The sequence below is a fragment of the Aedes aegypti genome, chromosome 2, assembly GCF_002204515.2.
Source record: "Aedes aegypti strain LVP_AGWG chromosome 2, AaegL5.0 Primary Assembly, whole genome shotgun sequence".
In the NCBI taxonomy this organism is placed as follows: Eukaryota; Metazoa; Arthropoda; class Insecta; order Diptera; family Culicidae; genus Aedes; species Aedes aegypti.
Window position 1 is genome coordinate 183,342,960 of NC_035108.1, and position 25,843 is coordinate 183,368,802.

The 25,843-nt window shown below is 36.2% G+C and overlaps 1 protein-coding gene across 1 annotated transcript; it reads left to right on the plus strand.

Moving 5' to 3' along the window:
* Positions 1-2,091: 2,091 nt before the first annotated feature.
* LOC5574215 (probable G-protein coupled receptor Mth-like 1) lies at positions 2,092-3,859 on the plus strand. Its single transcript, XM_001661219.2, has 3 exons — positions 2,092-2,662; positions 2,722-3,144; positions 3,484-3,859. Exons 1-3 carry the CDS (start codon positions 2,560-2,562, stop codon positions 3,834-3,836), a joined length of 879 nt encoding a protein of 292 aa, XP_001661269.2. The 5' UTR covers positions 2,092-2,559; the 3' UTR covers positions 3,837-3,859.
* Positions 3,860-25,843: the final 21,984 nt, after the last annotated feature.

The window sequence follows — 25,843 nt, forward strand, 5'->3', positions numbered from 1 at the left end:
CATTGACAGTTTCGTAAAATCTCCGCATTTCATTTTGTTCCATGCTGTTTTGCGCGTCGGTATTAATATCATCTTCATACTGCTTTTTCTTTCTAAGGTAAATTCTTTTCTCGGCGGCTCTCGCTTCCTTGAATCACTCTTCATCATGCCGCGTACCAGATACTAACATCCGGCTTCTGGCAACAAGAATGATGAGAAGAATCATTCTGGTACTCCTCATCAAACCAACCATTTGTGAGTAGTCTCATCACCTCTCGCGCTGATGTGTTTATCGGACCGTGGATTGACCCCCATAGACTGTTGAGGATGTCGTCTACGTTGGTTCACCTTATCGGCTCATCAAAATTCCGGCGGTACCCGACTGTCACGGTGCTCCATTGACCGTTATTGTCAGAAAAAAATCTCCATCAAATCTGTGCTCACCAGTCGTTTTCCACAGTTAAGTATTATGAGCAAAAACTACACTTGTTATGCTATGTGAATTCAAAAATGATTTTCACTCACATTTTCCGTATAAAAACGGCCATAAAACATAATATGCCAATTTTCGCATTTTTTATGGACCATACTGTAGTAAAGTAATGAAAAAATGTCGTCCAAGATTAGAATTCGGTAAAATCTTATATTGCGAATTTTAACATAAGACATTTCTGGTAATGATCTTAAAAATACAGCCAATATTTTTACGTTTAACTTCTACAGTTCTACCACGATCATTAAAAATAGTTCCTCCAAAAAAGTTTTAAACTTCGGAGTTTATGCAAAATATTTTTTTCAGCAAAAAACCCATCAATTGTCAATTGTTGTCCATTATGATAAATGAAGAAAAAATATTTTGATTTTTTATACCGTTTTGAATCATACGGACAGCTTCAAATTCCGGACACTCTACTTTGTATGGGAAACATTTCACACGAAATGTTTAAATTTTTGCTGTTCTAAAGTTCTCACTTTCTAGGCTTGATTTAATAAGCTTTTTTTTTTCATAACAATCGATGCAAATTTATAATATACAACTGCCTAAGACGTCTCTTTAGTGGCTTGACGACTTCAACTGATGGTTTGACTTTTCTATTAATGATTTCCATGAGCTGTCCGGAATTGGAATCGAGGTGTCCGGATTATGAGGCAAAAATGAAGAAGCGTCCGGAATAAGAATCATGAAAAGGCCACACATTATCATTTATTCAAAATTATTCAACTTGCGGAAGCGTATTCCTTACCCACCATTCGAAAGCTAAGGGTTTCCGACGCTCGATAACGCTGAGAAATCATACAGAATGATTTATTTTGTATGCTCTATGCTGAGTCATACTTAACTAAGGCCTTAAGTGTCCGCAATATGAATCAAAACGGTAGTCATTGCTACAAAACCACTTAAGTTTTTCTCTGAAGTATTTCAAGAATTTAATCAAAAAGATTCGGAAATCTCACGGTGTATTTTCGACAGGAGTTTAGCGTTTTGTTTTTTTCGAAATTATTCGATTACCGGTCAATTCAGGATCTTTTTGTTATGGAAATTCCTTATCTTCCCTGGCTATAAAGTACATATAATCGTACCTGACACACGACATACGAATGCGAAAATGGCAACTTAGGCAAAGAAAGCTCTCAGTTATTAACTGTGGAAGTGCTCATTGAACACTAAGCTCAAAAGCAAGCTCTGTCCCAGTGAGGACGTCATGCCAATAAGAAAAACGCTCAGTGGATCTGCAAGCCCTAGGAGTTGCAGTTGACGGAGTATGTGAAAACGTATGGAAGAGTAGAATGAACCCCGAGTTTGCGTAACCCTACGTTGAACGTTGAACGTATCCAGAAGTTCGCCAAAGCTGAAAGAGTACGATGTACGGGACATGTGAGAATGCTGGGAAACAATCCCGCACAAATAGTGTTCATTACGAAGCCGGCCGGTACAAGAAAAAGAAAGGCCCATTGAGCTAGATGGTTTTAAAAAGTGGAGCAGGTCTTGGAACGATCAAGAAGCTGGAAGCAAGCAACCATAGAGCGCGTTTATTGACGTGACATTGAGGCGCACGTCGTGTCTTGAAATGTGCAATAGTTGAACATTTTATTGGAAGAGTTTTCTTCATAAATTTGGTTGATTTTCTCTATGTAAACTTCAACCTCGTAAGGTCCTCTTCAAACGTTCTTGAGTTCTTGACTACCAAATATTCATTCAACACTAACCAACTACCTTCACTGCTACCATCGAACCGAAACTGCAATCAATATCCATTTTGCTTCCCATCCATCAGCAGCACTCTCAACAAGATTGAATTCATAATATATTGGGCAAATTGTGTTCACACGGGGGAAAACAAAAAGAAATTCCCATTCTCTATTTTTGGCTGGCGCAAAAATATAATCATCATCCGTTACTAAAACATCACTGATCGGCGTCGCGCACGGTCAAGCGCTCAAGTCACGGTAGAAGCAAGCATTCCCAGCCGCTGCAGTTCGCCTCGAAGTCTATGTTGAATGGTCGTTCGAATCAAATAATATGATGTGAATTGTTAGTTTACCAAATTTTAGGATTGTGATTAATTTGAATGCGAATTTATGGCACCCTCTACGATAATCGAAGACGATTGGAATCTCACCTGCTTTGAGCTGCAGCAGGAAGATCTCAAAGAATATGATTACAATATATGGTTCATTCTGGGTAAGTTATCGACAGTGAAAATGTTTGACTTAGCGTTAACAAGTGGTATTACTCAACAGGTTGTTTCATCGGAATCGTTCTGATGTCGATAACATTGGTCACCTACATGATCATACCGAATTTCCGAAATGTTCGTGGATACAAAATATGTTTCCTACTATTCGGGATGATTGCGATTTATTGCGCTCATTTGGCGATGAATCTCCGAACAACGTTGATTCCATGTCAGGCCCAGGGATACTTCTACGCATATGCCGTCGTGTTCAGCGTGTTTTGGTTGAACGTGTTGTGCTTCGACTGCTTCGCATTGTTCCGCAGCAGTGAAGCAAATAGCGTTGAGAAAAATCGTTTCGCGTACACTTGCTTATACGGATGGGGTGGTCCAGCGGCACTTGCTCTGTTTAGTTTCTACATGGAACGAGCCACTACTGTTGACCCAAATTATAAACCCAACTTTAGTACTTGGGCGTGTTTCTATCACAGTAAGTATACTAGTAACCTTACGGTGCAACAATTACAAGGCCGTGGAATGCATATAAAATTCTTACCTCAGATTCTTGAGCTCCATATAAGCAAAACCCTGTTGGAATTTTGATGGTTTAGTTCGAAATTGTGACTTTATGTAGAGCCGTACAGAAAAAAAAAAAAATCGAGCTGAAAAATGGAATGGGACGTAACTAAACTATTAGAATCCAAATAGAGTTTTGCAAGTTTGGTTGTGAATTTCTAAGAACAGAAGTTTGAATTTTCTTCAAATTTCGTGATTTTCTGTGTTATTTTAAAATTTTCACAAATTCTATAGGTCTTCTTATTTTTCTCAGGTAACAAAACTGCTGAATTTCTGTACTATTTTCTACCACTGCTGGTACTTATGATCTCCGGACTACTGTTTCTCATCGTCGGAGCTTTGAGAGCACGAACCCTTCGTCAAGTACCGAGAAATGTAGTGCGATTCGACAGAAGTATCGATCACAAGAGATTTTCATTTACATCGCGGTTATTCATGGCTGTTACGATTGCATGTGTATTGGATATCTCATCATGGGTTGGCCATGGCGTTCATTGGATATACTGGCTTTCCAGTGTTTATGTTTACATACTAGCGATCGTGATATTTCTACTGTGTATGTGTAATTCAGAAGTGAAACAATGGTTTGTTAAGAAGTGTTGCTAATAAAGATTCAATGGTACATTCAATAAATTTCATGTTTGTTTTCTTAAATTATTTCCAGTACAGCTAAGTACTACTTAGTAGTACTTAGTAAGTAGTTATGTAACATTTGGTCGGCGTTAAGTCAGAGGGGACTGAGTACAAAACTTGGGAAAATTTATTCTTGCATTAGATGTGAAATTACCTTATCTCCATTTCACTTTGATCAGATTTGATGAATGCTGTAAACTACGAGAGATATGTAATAAATTTACTTTGGATGATCAACAAAAATCGATAAAAGTGTGCAGTCAGAGCGGACCAAGTGCTTATTACCATAATAGCGAAACTAATCAGCGCGCTGAGGAAAGCGAGTAAATGAAAAACATTTTAAGAGATTTGTCCGATTTTTCGACATCGAATGATTCTTTTACTCATCCATCAATAGAAATAAATAAATATTACTAAATTCGATGCATTTGATTTGGGTTTTTGAGCATTTACCGTTTTTGGATAGGTGATCATAAATTGCAATAATTTATGTGCGGACAGAGTGGACTAAGTGTTGAAAAGCAATAAACTGATTGATTATTGCCTTTTTGAGTCGATTTCAGAGATCGATAGAAGTTTATGGTAGTTATATGGTTTATGTATAGTATATCCTAGAACCCGTTTATTAGACCAACATATTTTGGTCGGTACTCAAGATTTTCACTGAACGCATTTATGAATATTTCTGGTCTTCAATGCCCTGACCCTGCACAACTTTAATTATCAAGCTATCGTATCGGGATCGACGATATGGATTTCTGAAGAATTTATGATACTGATGTCGAAGAGTTTTGATAATCTGTTTATCTTAGAGATATGCACTCAGTTTGACCATGCAAGCATTAAATGATTGTTATTATCCTAGAAATTGTTTAATCAGAGTGAACCAACTCACTGAATGGTGGTTTTTAGTTCAGTCAGAGTGGACCAACCATCAAAAAATTATTCTATCAGAGGTTTGGATTAGATTGTTTTATAATTATCACTTCACATTATATTATTTGAAAGTAACACAAAGATGTGTAGAAATATTGAACCGAATTTTTTCCGAGTTGAAGAATTACAAAGCGTTAGACTTTAAGCCCATTTTTCTCAAAAAATGAAAAATGTCACTTGGTCCACTCTGACTTAACGCCGAGCATTTGTCAGGCAGATAGCTTAGTCGATAGAGCATGAACTCTGCAATAATAGCAGCTTTTGCGTCTCTCTCGACAAGGTAAAGATAAAAATGTGATTTCGGTTTGGCTAGACGGGGAACATGCCCTAAAACGCTCTAAGAGCAAAACGCATTCCCGTTGTTTCATCACATTTGGAATTATATGAGAAGTTTATCTAGTTTGAACCGTACAAGTAATTACCAAACGTATCGATTTATTGAGTACCATGCGTCTCCTTTGTTACATTCCTTCATGGAAGAGAACGGAAAAGCGCTAAGTATTTCATTCAAAGCTTAAAGCCGAACATATCAGCAGGAGTTTTCCTAATATAGGTACCATGCTGCTTCGAATTACCCAACGCTTTGAAAGCTGTGTGTCTTTTTCATTGTGTTTTAGAACATAATTCAGATCCAAGAGGCTGGACAGCTTTCCTTTTCTCCAACTTAATTACTACACCATCGGACATGAAACCATAAGTTTCAATGTTGATGAATCCCTAGGAGTATTTCGTCCGGATTTCATGGTTGTAATGTCTCCCCATGGTAGACGCAATTGATGTGTTGTGGCTTTGGCCATTAGAACATACAAATTCAGACTATTGCGGTACTTCAATGTTATGGCAGCACAGTTTTCAAATCTTAAAATTCAAATTGAGCCAAATACTACGGTAGTTGAGAAAATTTTCCGGTTTATGGGAAGTATGCACTTCAACAGAAAAGTAATCGCCTATCTCGATGCGTGGGAAATTTCTTGCAAGAAATGCTCAAGAATAGCATTTTTCTTTGATCGCAGTACGCAGTTGAAAGGAAATGTCAATTCAAATGGGACTCACTGTAAAAAATTTCTTGAGCATTTCATCCCGCAGAAATTTTTACTTTTCTTGAGCTGAACAGCATACTTAGCTTTACGGTAGCCGCAGAGTTATACCGCAGCTGTCAAAGTTCTACCGCAGGCTTGAAAATCATTTTATCATTGATGCAAACAATTCAATCATAGTATGCTTGGAAGAGAAAACGCTATGAAAAACAGCAACAAACAACAATCATCAATATGGTATCCAAGGTATCATTGAAGCCTACTGATGGTTTATCAGTGGAAATCAGTGATGTGACAGCTGCGGTAGCTTTTCGTTGCACCGTAAATTTGATGTCCTTCGCTTTAAAGATCAAAGTAACCGAAAACAGTTTTAACCTTCTAGTCACCGCGCGGTTTGCCGCCGTCAGAACCAGCACGCTACTGTTGTGCACAAAAAGCGAGGTTTTTTTTAACAGTGTTGTACAAAATACAACAGCGCGATGACTGGAGTGTTAAGTAAAATATGAGTTACTCAAATTTGCTGTCCCACCCCTAGTTCGGATCATTTTCGTCTAGAATCCCCAATTGCGACGTCTTCTACATTCTCCATGCATAACAGTTTGTCCAGACATATTTGCTTGAGTATCAAAATGACCTCCAATATGGCACCTAACTTCCCCCTTCAGTTTCCGCTCCACCTTCCACACTTCTCACAGTGCTTTCGAGAGCTATCACAAAAAAATGATTACTTGAAGTTTCTAACCTTATCGTAGAGGGGTGGTTTCTTACACAGCTAAAAATATGTTGTAAATTTAAGTTTATTTTCATGCACATATTTGGAGCATCAAAATAAACCTAAATTTCAACGACCAATCCATTACTTTTCAATCGAATTCACTTTAAATTTACACGATCATGTAATATTCAACCATTTTTAGTTGAAAATTGATTGTATATTTATTTAAATTTACATGATGTTGTAACAATACACGAATTTGATTTATTTTTACAGTAGACTTCAGTTTACATCACATTGAAAATTAAATATTTTTTCTGTGTAATTGAAAGCATTTCATAATATATTATTCACATTTGATCAGTCTTTGAATGCAAACACGTAGTTATTGCTATGATCTGTGTTGTAAAATACCATGCACTACCGAATACTTATTCATAAATTTGTGCTCGAAAAACAGCACCGGAACGCGAACGAAGCACGCAATTCTCACTGATTGGAAGTGCTGATAGTTTCTGTGTTTGGAATTCAAATTGTTTGGATATTCATACGCTTGCTTCAAACACGTATTCTACAATTTCAAAACACTCAAAAGATGTACACAATGTCACAAATGTTGCAAAACATTCTTTGCGCGAGAAATCTATGAGAAGTCTATAAGAAGCGAAAAGAAATTTTTAAAAGGTAAACAAAACACGCTAGGTGTGAAAAATGGTCATAATTGTGGTCAAAAAACATCTTTCTATCACAAAATGAAATAAATTTCAATTTTGAGCTGTTGATTAATTCATATCAACAATAATACTTCTGTATGGAACGTATACAAGTAATACTGTTCACTTAATTATGTGGATGGAGGTATACATGGAGCATGTTGATTTATTTTTGGCCGGCGCTCATAACACTGTGCTCCGTCTTGTTGGGTGGCTCAAGAGGGTGTTTTAGTGGGTGGTTCCAGTGGGTGGAAATATTATGCTTACGTACTCAATCAACCTTCAACTTAATTTCAAAACAAATTTTTGAATTGTTTGTTTTTTTTTTACATCATGGTAATTTAGACTTTGCATCAAGTTAAAGCTTGGGTCAGTTGGCTCATAGGTAACGTGAAAAACAATTGAAAATCTTGGATAACTTACGATAGATAAACCATTTCCTCAGACCGTGCATATTGTCCCTACTCTGGCCATAAGGTGGTCAGGTCATTCGATAAACTTTTCAAAACTATCCTGAATGGAAAATTAGACACCTCTGATATTTAAGCAATTTGCTACATAATAAATAGGTTTAATTTTTGGCTTTAGCCGTCGCCTCATGAAATGCCAAAAGCTTATCTATAAAAAAAAGGCTTTTGATATTGTTACTCACAATGGCATAACATCCTCACTAGAACAGAGTCTGCTTCTCAGATTACTGTTCTTATGAGCGCTTACACAGATATGAACTGAGAACTTTCTTTGCCAAAGTTGCCATTTTCACATACGTATAGTGTGTGGCAGGTACGATGATACTATATGCCCAGGGAAGTCAAGGAAATTTCTATAACGAAAAGATCCTGGACCGACCGGGAATCGAACCCAGACACCTTCAGCATGGTTTCGCTTTGTAGCCGCGGACTCTAACCACTTGGCTAAGGAAGGTCCAGAAATAAGTATAAAATCTAATCATTCTAAAATGCGCAATCATGTCGTTTTACCAGAATTATATCAAAGTCCATAAGATAGCTTCATAAGATTGCTATAAAACTTCATGGAAAGAGTCAAGCTTTGGTATCTGTCAAAGCTTAATAAAATAATATCTGACATCTGTTGGTAAAACACCTAGATATCATGACACATGCTGCTATCTGTTGCAAAACATACAAACGGCTCATGCGCAGTTGAACAAAGAAAAAGCTTTTCATGCATTTAGCTTTTGTACTAATTTGGTGCCTTGGGGAAACCACTTGTTGATTCATTATTGGTTCACTCATGTTCTCATGCTCCACGCGACGGCGACGTTAATAAGTAGAGTAATGTGGGGCAAAAGTTCGAGTGGGGTAAGAGTTTCTTTTTAAGATTTCTAGCTCAATTCAAAACAAATCTTATAAATGTCATTGTGGATCGAATGCTATTCAAGTAAGAGACGTTTACTCCAAATATCATAAAAATCGATTGAGATTTGGAAAAGTTATGGCTATTTGTTGTTTTTCGACGTGAATATTGTAATTTTTGGTCAAACTTTCGTTGCATGGAACCAATTGAAGATACAATCTTTTTCAATATTTTATGTAAGGGCGTTTCTAGGCCTATCATAAGGTTGCTTTGAAGTGTATTAGATTTTGCATAAATGCTTGAAAACAATTGTTGGCCCATAGTGGGGCAAAAGTTCGAATCAGCGGGGCAAAAGTTCGACCCATGTATAAAATCACGGAAAAATTTGCAAATTGCCTAAAATCCACATATTATTATCAAATTTAGTTATATTTGTCTGATCGTGTGAAAACTGTCACCAAAATTTTACATTTCCACTTAGTTTTGCGCAAAACTGATATTTTTGAGTATATTACAATAAACCCGGTTTTGGGAAATTTTTTAATGAAATTTTAATGTGTATTTTTCGGCAAACTTAAGTTTACGGCTGGTATAAAGTATGCCTGTCAAAGGATCGATATTTTGGGTTTTAGCCAGCGAACTTTTGCCCCACACTAGATTCGAACTCTTGCCCCACCGGTGGGGCAAAAGTTCGATTAAGACAATCAATTTTGAAACTGTTATAACTAAAAATGGGTAAATATTTTGACACAAGTTTGTTCAGCAAAATTATAGCCAAGATGTTGAAGGTTCACTGTATGGTATTTGTTTCGTTTTAACTACTATTGTTTTCCTGGAAACTTTGATTATACCACTAAGGTCGAACTTTTGCCCCACCTTACTCTACTGGCTGACGTTGTTTCAATATTCTAACATCAATAAAATATCAGAATTCTGGAGAGATGTACAAGCTTCTTAAATGTTCGGATTATACTTCAAAAAATCACTGAATTTGTTTTGCTTTCTTTATGAGTCAACAGTAAGGATGATAAAAATGGCCTCCAGTGCGCATCGTACCTTCGTGCTGTGCGTACACGAATTCTCTCTGCTCTTGGAAGTTTTCTTAAAAACTACCTAAAGCAATAAAACAGTACTTTTCAGTGCTACAAAAACAGAACTTTTCAGTGCTAAAATTAAAAACGGTACTTTTCAGTGCTACTAAAACAGTACTTTTCAGTACTATTTTTTCTACTATTGATCCCTTTACGATCCTTGTTTGGACCCGTGCCTTCGATTTTTCGTTGGACCCGTTGGCGAAAGCTAGCGGTGGTAATCCTTCTTGGACACCGTCTTGGGAAAAAACCTTTCGAAGGTCACGTCTTCTTTCGTTTATTAATTAAACATGGTATCAACAACTAACAAAAGGAAGGGTGAATCTCTGAATTCACTACTTCCTTCCAAAAAAGTGGGTTTTAAAACTGTCACTACACGTGGCAAGAATGGAAAAAAGGACGTTTCCCCGGAATGCGAACTTTCTTCCAAGGGTGAAATGAATAATTGTATCGAAATGAGCAATCAGTTCGATGCTCTAGACAAATTTTCCGAACACCAAATCGAAGCAGCCTCTAGCCCAGGCTCTTTGATTCAAGTGAGGAAGCAAAGAGTGCCGCCTATCGTGGTCAGTTGTTCCGAATTTGGGGGATTTAGGCAGGAGATCTTGAACTCCATTAGGGGAATCAAGGTTTCCTTCCAAATCGCAAAGAAAGGAGACTGTCGCGTTTTGCCGGAAACTCTTAAAGATCGTGAGCTTCTTCTCAAACATCTTGAAGAGAAGAAGCACAAATTTTTTACTTATGACGACAAAACTGAACGTTTGTTCAAAGTTGTCTTGAAAGGTCTCTCAAGTGACTATAAATCACCTGAAGAGATCAAAAATGGAATAAATGATATACTTGGATTTTCCCCAGTCCAAGTAATTATTATGAAAAAGAGAACCCAATGCCAGATTGGATAGTTCGGAAAGGGCTTTCTCAAGAATTTTATTTAGTTCACTTTAACAAAAAAGAACTAAATAATATTAAAGCTTTAGAAAAAGCAAAACTTTTGTTTGATGTCCGTGTGACATGGGAACATTTCCAGAAACCTGGAGGAAATTACCAGAACCCTACTCAGTGCCGTCGGTGCCAAAAGTGGGGTCATGGTACAAAAAATTGTCGCATGGATGCTAAATGCATGATTTGCGGAGGTTCTTCTCACGCCAAAGACGTCTGTCCAGTGAAGGAAGATACCACCAAATTCATATGTTGTAATTGCGGGGCTAACCATAAGTCCAATTTTTGGAATTGTCCTTCACGCAAAAAGATCATTGAGGCTCGTGCCAGGCAGATGAAAGATAATATCCGTTACGATAACGGTCGTTTCCGGAATTTGCCTGGTAGAGTATCGAACAATGCTCATTTTTCAGTTAACGATCGCTTGATCATGAATCATACCCATCAGGAAGATCATAATCATGCTCATTCACAAACTAATTTTAATCCGTCGGGTAGCCGTTCGAATCTTTCTATTTCGAATGTATCTACCCACGGTAAATCCTTTGCCGATATCGTAGCAGGAAATTCGAACTCCTCCCCTGTTCGATCCATTGGTACCCATTCTACTTGTTTCAAATCAAATGGAAAAAAACCCTACCGCCACAGGTAACTCCACTTCTTCGTCTCCCGGAAATTCCAATGGGAAATCACATGACATGTCTGCCTCTGATTTTAATTTTCTAACTGAACAATTGAATCTAATGATTGATGCAATGTTCAAAGCCACCACTATGACTGAAGCAGTCCAAGTAGGTGAAAAATTTACAAATCAAATTGTTATTGGATTACGTTTTTCTAATGGATCCAAATAATAATTTAAATATTTTAAATTGGAATGCTCGTTCTCTGAATGGTAAAGAGGACGAGCTGTTTAATTTTCTTACGGTTAATAACGTGCATATAGCAGTTATTACCGAAACGTATTTAAAACCTGGATCTAAACTCAAAAGAGATCCTAACTTTTTTGTTTATCGTAATGATCGACTGATGGGGCATGTGGGGGAGTTGCAATCATCATTCATAGGCGTATAAAACATCAACTGTTTTCATCATTTGAAACTAAAGTTTTTGAAACTTTAGGTGTTTCTGTTGAAACACAGTTTGGTAAATATACTTTCATAGCTGCCTATTTGCCTTTTCAATGCTCTAGGCAGCAAGTTAATTTGCTCCAAACTGACTTGCAAAAATTGACTCGCAATAAGTCAAAATTTTTTGTCATTGGTGACTTTAATGCCAAACATCGGTCATGGAATAATTCTCAAAGTAATTCCAACGGCAGAATTTTATTTGATGAGTGCTCTTCAGGATATTTCTCAATTCAATACCCTGAAAGCCCCACATGTTTTTCCTCTTCTAGAAATCCATCCACGATTGATTTGGTCTTAACCGACTCTAGTCATCTTTGTAGCCAAATGATTACTCATGCTGATTTTGATTCTGATCATGTCCCTGTTACATTTCAAATATCCCAAGAAGCGATTCTCAATCCTATCAGCTCCACTTTCAATTATTTACGAGCCGACTGGAATATATATAAAACGTATGTTGACTCCAATCTTGATGTTAACATTTCTTTAGAAACTAAACTTGATATTGACAATGCTCTTGAAACTTTAACAAATTCCATTGTTGAAGCCCGGAGCATTGCAATTCCAAAATGTGAAGTGAAATTTGAATCCGTGATTATAGACGATGATCTTAAACTCTTGATCCGTCTTAAAAACGTGAGGAGAAGGCAATTTCAACGCACTCGCGATCCTGCTATGAAAATTATATGGCAGGATTTGCAGAAAGAAATCAAGAAACGTTTTGCTCAATTAAGAAACAAAAATTTTGAAAATAAAATTTCTCAATTGGACCCTGGCTCTAAGCCCTTTTGGAAATTATCTAAAATCTTGAAAAAACCTCAGAAGCCAATACCGGCATTGAAAGAGGAAAACAAATTATTACTAACTAATTGCGAAAAAGCTCAAAAACTTGCTATGCAGTTTGAAAGTGCGCACAATTTTAATTTAGGACTTACTAGTCCAATTGAAAATGAAGTTACTCAGAAGTTCGAAAATATTCTCAATCAAGAGAACGTTTTCGAAAATGCCTGCGAGACTGATTTGGAAGAAGTGAGAACTATTATTAAAAAATTCAAAAATATGAAAGCTCCTGGCGATGATGGAATTTTCTACATCCTCATCAAGAAACTTCCAGAAAGTAGCTTATCATTTTTAGTTGATATATTTAACAAATGTTTTCAATTAGCATATTTTCCTGACAAATGGAAAAATGCTAAGGTTGTTCCAATTTTAAAACCAGACAAAAATCCTGCAGAAGCTTCTAGCTATCGTCCAATCAGTTTGCTTTCCTCCATCAGTAAACTTTTTGAAAAGGTTATTTTGAACAGAATGATGGCCCACATCAACGAAAATTCAATTTTTGCCAATGAACAGTTCGGATTCCGCCATGGACATTCGACCACTCATCAACTTTTACGTGTAACAAATTTGATCCGTTCCAACAAATCTGAAGGCTATTCTACTGGTCTTGCTCTTCTAGACATAGAAAAAGCATTCGACAGTGTTTGGCATGAAGGTTTGATTGTAAAATTAAAAAACTTTAATTTTCCAACATACATTGTTAGAATAATTCAAAGTTATCTGTCAAATCGTACACTTCAGGTTAATTATCAGAACTCCAGATCTGAAAGACTTCCTGTAAGAGCTGGTGTTCCTCAAGGCAGCATTTTGGGACCAATATTATACAATATTTTCACATCTGACTTACCTGAGTTACCTCAGGGATGTCAAAAATCTTTGTTTGCGGATGACACAGGCCTCTCCGCCAAAGGACGAAGCCTGCGTGTTATCTGTAGTCGATTGCAAAAAAGTTTGGATATTTTTTCTTCATACTTGCAAAAATGGAAGATTTCTCCTAATGCTTCCAAAACTCAACTTATAATATTCCCACATAAACCAAAAGCTCTTTATTTGAAACCTTCAAGTAGACATATTGTCACGATGAGAGGGGTTCCAATAAATTGGTCAGATGAAGTTAAGTATTTAGGGCTCATGCTAGATAAGAATTTAACTTTCAAAAATCACATTGAGGGCATTCAAGCCAAATGTAATAAATATGTAAAATGTCTCTATCCCCTTATTAATAGAAAATCAAAACTTTGTCTTAAGAACAAGCTGTTGATATTCAAACAAATTTTCAGGCCAGCCATGTTGTATGCTGTACCAATATGGACTAGCTGTTGTAATACCAGGAAGAAAGCTCTGCAGAGAATTCAAAATAAAATTTTGAAAATGATTCTGAGACTTCCTCCCTGGTATAGTACCAATGAGTTACATAGAATATCCAATGTTGAAACATTGGAACAAATGTCAAATAAAATAATTAATAATTTCAGGCAAAAATCGTTACAATCTTCTATTGCCACGATTAATGCGTTATATGTTTAGGTTAAGTTAGGTTAAGTATATTAAAAACGTTTTTTTTCTATTATAAGCAGGTGAAATCAACTCACCTGTAAAAAAACTGAACTGCTACGGCAAATGAAATGTAATATGTTGTTAACAAAATGTTAATTGAATCTTAAATTTGTTTTACCAAATTAGGATGATAGTGTTGTCAAATAACACAGAACACCTAGATATAAGAAATGAATGTAATGTTTGGAATGATACTAATAAAGAATTAAAAAAAAAAAAAAAAAAAAAAAAAAAAAAAAAAAAAAAAAAAAAAAAAAAAAAAAAAAAAAATGGCCTCTACAGGATGCTCCTACTTGGATGTCTTCACAGTACATTTTTCATTGTCTACAGGTCGAATGAATAACAATAAAAATACTATAAGGACTGTTCATTTTATGAAGTGGACATTTTGTAGATGCTACATCTTTTATTTCACAAATCTTACTAATATTGTACGATGTTGTGATAATGAAAAAGTCATTAAAATAATTGAATTCCACACGAATAATGAACAACGTTCAGAGGTCGATTTTTGAGGCATATTAAAATCAATAATTTTTAGAAAGTGGCTATATATTTTATTTTCAAAAATGGCTTGTTTTTCAAAAGCATTTTGCATAAGAAGTCTCTCGAAAAAATAATTTTCTTGATATTTTAATAGCAATTTACACCGTTTTTTTATTTTAACTTCAAGGGAACTGAATCGAATGTAATTGTTAGGTTTAAAGTACATCATGACGGAAATGCGTGTATAGTTTTTATATTAAAAAACCTGTTGCTTCATAGTGTTGCTTTTTTAGTCTCCACGTCATATTTAAATCATAATAGATTCTCTTATGAACGATTTGAATCGAAAAATAACAGCCGAGATATTTTGGTTGGAGAAAAAATGATGACCATTTTTATTGACAGGTTTGCTTTTAATAGTATGACGAAAATAACTTAACTTGTTGTTTTAAATCGATTATGTTAAATGTTAATTAGTATCTTTTGTAAATTTTCATTCAAAATTATTAAATTTTAGACCTTCAAGAAGGTCCCAACAACGTTAGCGAAGATTCTAAAATAATCAACGCAAAGGTTCTCTAGACTGAATAGCCGAAAAATGCCCTTGAACAATATAACCAGTCGAACCAACTACGAAAATAATAAGTTCGGTGTGTAAGTGCAGAGGACTCTTCGGCTTCCATAAAGCAAGTAACACGTCAACATTTCCCTCTCATCCCAAAATTGACCCGCATTTTGACGCAGCCGGCGCCGTTATTGTTTGTTTTAATAATGAAAGCACCATCGAGCGAAGAGAATGAAGGAACGCACACACGCAGTTCGGACCAAGAATCTGAAAAAGAAGTAGAAGAAAAACAGTCTCCCGATTCAGGCTGGAGAATTACCGTGATGCATCAATACCCGGACGCCTAAGCTGAGACATATGTCCAAACTCCGTTTTAAACCATTTTTTATCGAATAAGATTTGAGTTCATTATTGCTACATATAGTTTTATACCTGAGCTTGATAAGAAAATCAAATTTTATGATAAAAGTTATGATAATACCATGAAAATCATTAAAACAATCAAGCTTGTCTTGTCCTTAAATCCGGACACCAGAAGCATTATTTGTTTATAAATCCGGACACTTGTGAATCATAATCCGGACAGCGCTCTTGCAATATGGAATACTGCATCAGAATTCATAAAAAGTGTATAATCATTTAATTTCATGTCTCATTTATAAACATTACATGCAGGAATGTGATCTATAATGCTTTTGTTAATGAAATGGTTGTAAATTTTTGGTTCGATTACCTCAACTGCATCCGTACATATGGGGCTGGGCGCTTGTCGTTAGAACCTCCGAAATATTTGAGTCACACTGCTTTTCAGAGCATAAAACTGCATTCTATTCACTAATAACACCTGATTGATAATATTTGTAAGATTTCTTCCAAATTTATCCTTAAATATTCACTCACAGAAGTAAAACACAATACTTTAGAATGGTATCCGGATTTAAAACCACCTGCTGACAATCCCGGACAGTCTCTTTTACACCTTAATATGCGTATTTAAACGAGCTTCACGAGTGTAGTGCTTCCGAATACATGAATTAATGTTTATTTTACTGTTATATTCAAAATTAAACACATATCTGCCAGCTGAATATAAACGCACGTTCTTCGCTACTTCTACTGGAATGATTCACAATGCAACAAAAAAACACGTCCAACACGAAAGAGTTTTTTGTTTTGATTATTATTAATTATTAGGCAACGGTTACTAGATTACGAATGATTGTAAAATGATCAGCAAAAATGGAAGTAGATATTATGAATAAAATAAACCACTATAATATTTAATTCCACCAATAATTCATGTATTTTACCAGAGTGTCCGAATATTGGTACCGTCCGGATTTTGATTCACCACGGTACTAGGTCTAGGAAATGATGAAAAGTTGTTATTTGAATTTGATTCAATTAAGTAGATAGAATAATATATTAATGAATTTATATTAAAATCCGACACGAATGCACCATGTAGGTGTGAAGTGTCGTTAATAAAAAGAAACAAACAAACCAGTACTTACACCAAAGAAAAATTAAAGACCAACATGTTCCTTGCAGTTGCCCAAAATTTCATGGCTCATAAGGTAATCTAGAATGCCATGAAAGTGTACTACGATCTGTCAAACTTGGGTACCTTTTGCACTACCGAGGAACCATGTGCAGTACTAGAAGTGGTACCCTGAGAGAGAGGAGACAGCTCACTGACAACTGGCTTGTTTTCTTGGCTTCTTTGATTTCTTCTTCTCATGTTTGGGTTGTGCACAATGGTTCGGAGAGCATAAATTGGGTCAAAACCATTTTCACATCCGCTTTGTTATCAAAAAGATCATAAAATTAAAAACATCAACATCAATTTGAGTCTAATCGACAATATTTAAATATTCAACAATTTTATATGCGAGATCACATCCAGTTTTAGTTTGGCCAACTTTTGACGGTTTTTCACGCTCTGCCCTTCGAATGTGCGGTTTTCCAGTAACAGTTGATGACAGGTTCCCTTGACTTTTGGGAGCTCGCAATCTAAGCCAGCTGTCTCCTCTCTCTCAGGTGGTACCCAATCTGAGCCCGAGTGTGACGGACCTACTTACACATTAAAGATACTGCTGATCCTGAGTAGCAACTGTTCCCTGTCTAAGTACAGCTGTTCTTGCAATAACGGAGTAGCAACTGCAAGCGATCATATGTTAATATTTTTCTCGTAGCTATAATTGATAACATAAAAGTTGGTTGTTTTCAAATATAAAAATATCTCTTCATTGAAACATTGATTGTCTTTGCTTATACTGCCCATAAAAGCATAACTCATATTGATTTTCAAACCAACATTTCTTTTCATCGCAACATTCACGTTTTCATATGCACTTCATAAGGCATATGGAAATTTATACACCTTGTTTGAAAATGTTGTGGAAAAACAAGAAGTTGGTGCAGTCCCATATTGGAAAATAAAGGCATAACAGTCTCTATATGAACTTTGAACCCCAATAGCAACTGCATAACTGGAACTATGTTCAACTTTATATTTTTTAATGATCAATATTAGCAAAATTGAGTATTCTGTGGCATGGAGCTAAATGTATATTGCATTCAAAGTGGATATTGCATTGTGTCAAAGCTATTTTCGTTGGAATCAAGTACATTTGAGGATTCATATGCAGATAGTGAAAATTTATAAGATTTTAGCATTCTTGAAACGCTCACAAACAATCAGTTCTACGATCACTATTTGATGAAGTCATAATAAGTTCGTCGCCTATCCTTGACAACCTAGTTATGGTAGAACATGAATTCGGTCGCAAATCTCTTAGCGAAAACCATTTGTACAAACTGGGATTTTTGTAATCTTAGTCAGAAATTTTCATATAGCGTTAAACGCCTTGAGGTATGCCACGCCCTATAATTGATCCGTAATTCATTCAATTTTGTTAGATTTATACTCTATCAAAGTTACCCCAAAACAGAAAACCGTATTTCGATTATATGAAAAATTATATATCCATTCAGAATAAATCTTTTGACAATCTATCAGCTGCAATCGACAGTTAGGATACCAGTACTGCCCATACTCGCATAACAGTCCCATTTATATAGGAAATCCCATATAATATGGGACTGTTTTGCGAGTATTAGCAGAGTACTTGTTAAAAAAATATAAATTATAATTCTTTGAAACAGCATGCATAAATATTCTTCTATTCTATTTGCATTTTCTTCGAAAAAACTATCAAAGTTACCCTGTTCCACGGTACATATTTTTAAATAGCCAATTCTTTCATATCTGAGTAATATTTGGAGTACTCACTACTGACATGCTGATTCTTCTGGTTAGATGACCTTTTTATTTCAATGACTTTCGGCAATATTGTTTCATACCAAAACATAGAAAGATATGTATTTTAAAAATTGATAATCAATCAAAATTCAGTCAGAAAATAATTAAGAAGCTATATGTAGCATCTTTTTGAAAGTATCTAGAAGGAAAACTCTGGAAGTTTTATTATGTAGGGCAAGATAGAATAAATTCTATCTCTACCCTAGAGTACCAAGACTTAATGGACTTACATTAATTACAGCTCTGATGGACATATATCATAAGGAGGTTTGACCGAATAATGTATCTTTGTGAAACAATGCGGAACAAAATGAAAGAACAGCCTATAATCAAAGAAGGGACAATTCTGATTGATATATTTTCAGCTTAGTGCCAATAATTATTGGAACAGTTTAACTCAAAAGAATATTCTATTATTCAAAAAAGGCAAAATTTGATCAAACTTCTAGTCAGCCAAATGTTCATAAGCCAAACATGGGGGAAGTAGTTCATTCGGGGAAATTTCATTCGGGGAAATGTCGGACAATCGATTTTGTACTCTATTATACAGATATAGGTTTTTTAGTAATCTTAACTAATTTTGACTACACTTTTTACTTTACTTTTTACTGAGAGTGATAGGAAGGTACTTCAGAAAATTTGTCAGTGATCTAGTGTCAGGGATTGGTGGAATATTATTGATGGATTCAAAGCTCTTTCTCTAGTAGAATAGTAAGAGATACCAACATACAATTTGTTCTTCCTAGAAGTTTTGGGGAAAACTATTTAGTTCTTCAACCAGAAGCATTTTGTGAGATCTTATATTTTCATAACATCGTAGAACAGTAGTTGAACGATGCTCAGACAAACGGTTAAGATTTAATTGTTATGTAAAAAGATATAGCATAAGTGTCCACTTTATAAAATCAACAGTCCTTAAAGTCATCCTTCACAGGATTTCCATTTACAAATTCTTTTACACAACACTTCTCACCATTTTACTGACATTTATAATAAAACGCTTTCCTATGCGATCGTTGAAGCTTCCAAAAATTGGGTCGTTTTGATTGTGTTTAGTTTTTTTTTATGATTTTATACTTTACGATGTCCTTTGGTTATCAAGTCAACTTTAGGGCTGATGGTGAGGTTTCTAACTGAGTTTGGATTTGCGTAAGGATGATGCATGAAGTGTTCTTACCATATAATTAATTTCAATTCGGTAGAATAATTTGAAGAGTTTGTCTACAATTATTCCAGGAGTTCATTTACTGAAAGATTTCAAATGTTTAATTTAACTTACCTTTTCTTCTTTGTTAAACGATTTAGTAGTTTTTTGAAATAAGGACGGGGTTGGTGGTCTAACGGCTACCCCTTCTGTTTCATAAGCAGAAGATTATGGGTTCAATCCCAGGCCCGTCCCTTTCCTCGTACTTTGTAGTTGTATCTCTCACTTGCTTCTATCATCCATTCCTAATCTATCACACTCAAACTATTCGTTCATAGCAAACGCTAGAACCAGAGACGGACAAGAAACTGTTTTCCTAACGCTTCCATTCTTCCATCATTATAACACGCCTTTCCTAACGCCTGACACTTAGGCAGTCTGCTAACCACAAAAGGCAAACCTCTCTGTCATGCCTTTCCCCCAATCCATACACTCCCGCACGAACTGGCGTAGACGCAGTTGGACTCCACGGTCTACAGGGGTCAGTATAAGTGCAACATCAATTCCTCCCTCTTCCCCACATTGGTCTGTATTCTGACGTGGCAGGCGCCACTGTTGCCTAAAAATACAAGATCACCGGTATTTATACACTGAGGTTGTTTGTTAGTTCCAAGCAGTCATCGGGCTGGTTCCTTGTGCAAGTGCAGCTGATCTTGCGATACTGGAGTAGCATCCACGGGCGGCCAATCAAGCTTAAGCTTTGTTAAATATTTTAGCAGCTTTTTACATATTACTATTATTATTAATTAGGGAGATTTTCAGCCCACGGCTGGTTCAACTCCATACGATTTTTACATTTTTATTATACCTCTTATAATCAGCAAGTTGCTCGTATGTTTTAGAAGGCCCTGTTACGATTTTTGTACCAAACGTTTCATTTAGGGCAGAAACACATGATTAATTTTTCATTTTTTTGCTTTAGTACAAGAAAAACAATATATAACAATATATATTTAAGGGATTACTCCACCCGTTGATTTAAACTCAATTTTTGGGTTAATTTTATTTTGGCTTTATGATCAAAAGCTAAGTGATACAATAAGTTTGACCTACTTTGGAGATATATTCCTACCTATCAAAAATCAATTGTAATATCCCGTCGTGCTTGCAGGTTGTCGTCTCTTCATACAGCTGGAGCACAGTGTCGAGATTAGCACAGGAAATGCTTATCTCAATCCTTCCACTTGTTTTCACCACTGCGATGGCATATAACACTTGGAAGTTGGAAGGAAAACCGGAAGGTCCATAATAAGATTTCCTTTACACACGTCGTCGTGCCACAATAGAAAAACACACCCCTAGCATTGCTTTCCTGCATCACGCCATACCATAAGCTCCATATCACCGGGAACAGTTTCAGAATACTAAGCAGATCCAGGAACAACTTACCATGCTCCCTGCCCCGAGAATACATCCATATGGAACCACAGCAAGATTGTTCCGGTTATCTGTTTGTGGTGGGTGTGAATTGCTTTCAATGTAAAATCGTCGTCATCGTCTGGCTTTTTCGAAGGCAAGCATATTTGCAAATTGGTTGACATGACGTGGCATGTTTGTCTGTGGCCTACGTGTTTTCTTTTCCTTCGCCATGATTTCTGGCGCTTACATCAAAGAGATCACGTCAGAAGCAAATTATGGGCTTATTCTACCCCAGTCAATTTGTTTTCGCTGCAAGGTGGAATAAATTGCTTAATAGGGGATTGGCGGAGTATGCGAAATGCTTCCACCAGAGAGTAATATGAAACGTTGAGAATTAATTATTTATTTTATACGGGAATTCATGGCAGCTATTGCTATATTCACTAAAATGACTGAAGCTGATTTCCTGAAAACATTGATAGTTCTTTTTCCTATTTTTATCAAACAAAGTCTGCAATTTTATGCGGTACCATACACCGTTTACTATACTGAACCATCATAAGCCTCAAATGCGGAACACTTACGGCAGTTTAATATAATTTAAGCCATTGTTATGTTGCGACACCTAGTTTACTCGGTTTGGCGATAGCCACCGACTGAAAGATGGTCGTACTCTAACCTGCAGTCTACCAAAGTTGAATATTTAATCACGTGGAAAATGTGAGCCATCCTTGTTGGAGCTTTCGGTTTCGGTCAGTTGCTCGGTTTGCTGGATGCTTCATATCGGACTGTAAATGGCTCATCGGTTTATGAATGGCTTCTGAAACTTTACAGATTATAGTCATGCAAAGCAGTGCGGTCCTTAGATGATGGCACAGGGAGAAACGAGACCACAAATGTGGACTGCCGAGTCAAGCCAAGAGCTTCTGAGTAGGAATATCTACAGGCAGGCCAACAGAACAGAGTGAGGCCCCGGTGGAAACTGAGACATGGTGCTTCCAGCAGACGGAAATAAAATAGTGTCGGATGGTGCCTGCCGAGGAGGAGTGCTGGGGAAGAGCAGGAAATAAATCGTATTATGACCACCGTAGTACTGGCTGCTGTACGAGCAACCGGTCTGGCTAGTTTCCTCTGCTCTGGAAATGATAAATGTTTAATTTTAATTTAAATTCCTTGGCCCGATGGGTGTCGTACGGGCAAGTGGGTTTTAATAATTTTGTCAATTGATGTCACTATCAATTGTTTACCTGGGTTGCTGCTCAAGTGTGAGCTTCCTGAGAAAATGATTTTGCGGAAATAGCTCTTTCAGATTGGTCAAATATGCACGGTAATGAATCATTAGCATACTAAAAGTTGTGGAGATTAATTTCCGCTTGTCTGATTCATTTTATATTGAACAAATTGCCTATCAAGCAAACGAAATACCTAAGCACCTACAAATTAATCAACTGAAAAGCATTGAACTACATCTTAACGTCTTAATTCAAAATCAACGATTTGTAAACGTTTTCCTCAAAGCGTCTTTTCGAGCAAAGAATAGACAAATAACTGACAGTATATTTGTTTCTTGGTATCCATACTGATATTTCCTCATCAACTTAATTGCACTTCAATACTTCCTCACACGATTTTATGGTTTTCCAAAAAACTTTTTTTCTCTTTTGAAAATACGAAGGCCTTCATATCTACAGACGTACCCAGAGGTACCCAGAGATCTATCGAACAAGTTTCAATGAGCCTATATGGGTATCATTTTATTCATACGCATACGAAATATCACTGGCTACGCTTGTAGATCTTCTTTTTCTTCTTCTTGGCATTAACGTCCTCACTGGGACAGAGCCTGCTTCTCAGCTTAGTGTTCTTATGAGCACTTCCACAGTTATTAGGGGCAGGATCCGTCATTAATTTGGGATTTTTCAAAAGCAGTTTTTTCATTCAAAATCAAGAAAATTTACAGAAAATTGTGTTCACTGTGTTCTGATCTCCAACCGAAACACAGTAAACACAATTTCATCGAATAATTCTTAGTTTTGAACAGAAAAACTGCTTTTGAAGTTTCGATGATGACGATGATTACGAAGACGGAGCGTGGATCGTTAACTGAGAGCTTACTTTGTCAAAGTTGCCATTTTCGAATTGGTATATTGTGTGGCAGGTACGATTATACTCTATGCCCAGGGAAGTCAAGTAAATTTCCATTATGAAAAGATCCTGGACCGACCGGGAATTGAACCCAGACACCTTCAGCATGGATTTGATTTGTAGCCGCGGACTTTAACCACACGGCTAAGGAAGGCCCTTGTAGATATGTAGGCCTTTTCTTAAAGAAGTTTTTGTATAACCTTTAACGGCCGTTGAACTTGACGGAATTCATATTTATGACATAAACCTTCGAAAGATCACTTGTTACGCTTGTAGATTTGAAGGCCTGGTTCTCAAGGAGTTTTTGGCTCACCTAGATCACCAATGCAAAAAGCGTTAGCTTCACACAGGCTTTGCCAAACAATACACTTAGATCAAATCGCCGAATTCGGTAATTGGTTTACCGAAATCTCAACAGCACTGTTCGGTAAACTAAAAGATTGCTGATTAATGTGTAACTTGCATATTCGAGCAAAACTGTCAAAATAACCGAAGATTGATCATTGATCGAAAATCTTTAGTTATGGTCCTCAGGATACTTTCTCTGAAATTTAACTTCTCATGTGAAAAACAATTATAGCAACGAATTTAACGAATCACACTAATTTATTTGACTGGAGAATTAAATAGATTGCCAATTACAATTGCAATTAAAATTGTGACAAAGAGACCAATATTAACTGTTTCAAAATTAGTACAAATAAGCAAAACGATTGACGATTTTTCCCTTGAAAAATTCCGCAACAAATGGCCGAAAAGTCGTAAAGAAAAAATTGAAACGTTCGCAGATTGAGACTGAGATAGCCGACAATCAAGAATTTACGTTTTGACTTCAAGTCGCAACCCCTAATAGGTGTCAATTTTATCATTCAAGAGAAATTAATACTAAGGGTTTATCAAGATTACGTTAACTTGTGGTGAACAATTGTTTTTTACGTACTGAATAATTTTTTTCCATTGACATTGCATAAATAATATTGTTCTTTGGTGATTCTATTTTAGCCAATGAGTCTTCATCAACATCAAGAATTACTGACTGTTTTGCAATCAACAAACGGAAAACTCGCCAATACTTGGTGTTTGGAATCTCATTTAGTTTTGAAATCAATTGCAATGTTGTTTCCTGTGGATTCTTCCCAAGTTTGGCACTATTTTATTGAACAAAATGGCTGCACTATGGGTGGTTTCCATGTATGTTTTGTGATACAAGTTTGATGTTTTATTTTCAAAAACAAGTTTTCTAGACTAACTTTTGAATAGGGCCTATTACGATGATGTGAATGATTGAGCGATATTCATCTATTCTCTGAATTATTTTATAAGCTGTTTTAAATAGAAAATGGTTAAAAATATTGGAATAGTTTTAAAAGCCCTAAATTAAAAAAGTGCAAAGTTGTGCAGCTGAATTCTTCACGATCCTTTAGTTTACATCTCAAAGCACCCTTGGAAATAAATTTTAGCCTGGGACAACTTGGGACAAAATTTTCGATATAAAATCAAATTTATTTTTTTTCGGTGCACTCCCCGCATTTTTCCGAGCAAAAGTACGAATTTTTATTTCATTTTTTTTCTTGAATAGCTTTTTAAATAAGCTAACGGACAGTGTGTGAATATCTGTATAAAATATCACGATTATGCAGTATATTGTATTCAATGTGTACCTAGTGTTTGCACTGAATTCTTCATATTTCTTAAAAACTCTAACTTTGACATACTGTATCAATTAAAATATAAAACATCTTGCCCTGACATTACAGGAATGGCTTAATAGAAGTGTTTACTATGATGTACAAGAAAAACCTATCAGAACAGTCATTTTTTCGATTATTGGCCACCTGATCGCCCATAGTCGGCTACCAAGATCGACTTTAACCTGTTGTAGCTGGTGGTAAGCCAAACAACTCCGAAGGAGATGTCTGAACCATGAATTGCTGTTGGTCCAGAGGTATCAATACTTGTCGCGTCGCTAATGCAGTCATCAACTTAACATAAAAATCGTCGCCCGCATTGTTCTCTGTGTAGTGAACGACGGATGATATTTTTAAAACAACACCTCATCGCTTCTACATTAGCAACTTGAATTAACAGATTTCCATCAGTTCCAATCCGCGATCCTCTTTGTACTATCTCTACCCACTCAACATCTAATAGAAGCATCATTTCCCGACATGATACCACCACCATCAACCAAAAGCCAATTCTCATCATGCGTTCTATGAATTCTAGTCTCCCGAACGATTTCGGAATGTATCGGCTTTAAGCTTCTAGTGTTCGCTTCTTGTCGTTATCACCTTCGTTAAGTTTTTGCTCGTTTATTTCGTTCGCTTACAGATTCGTTTAGGGATGTCTAATAACATTAATTCAATACGCGCACAAGACACTATTTTTACATTATTTCTATCATAACCACCACACTCCACTGTGTTTTATTTTGTCGATTTCATGCGCTTTTTAAAAGCGACCAAACAATTGATTTAAATGATATAGTTTGTTCGGAGAAATTTCTTGGTATATTAAAGCGTATCTTTTGATGCAAAAAGTTTTGTGATGAATCCACCCCATGGACTATCAGGTGGCCAATAATCGGAAATATGACTTGTTATGATAGGTTCTTCTTGTAC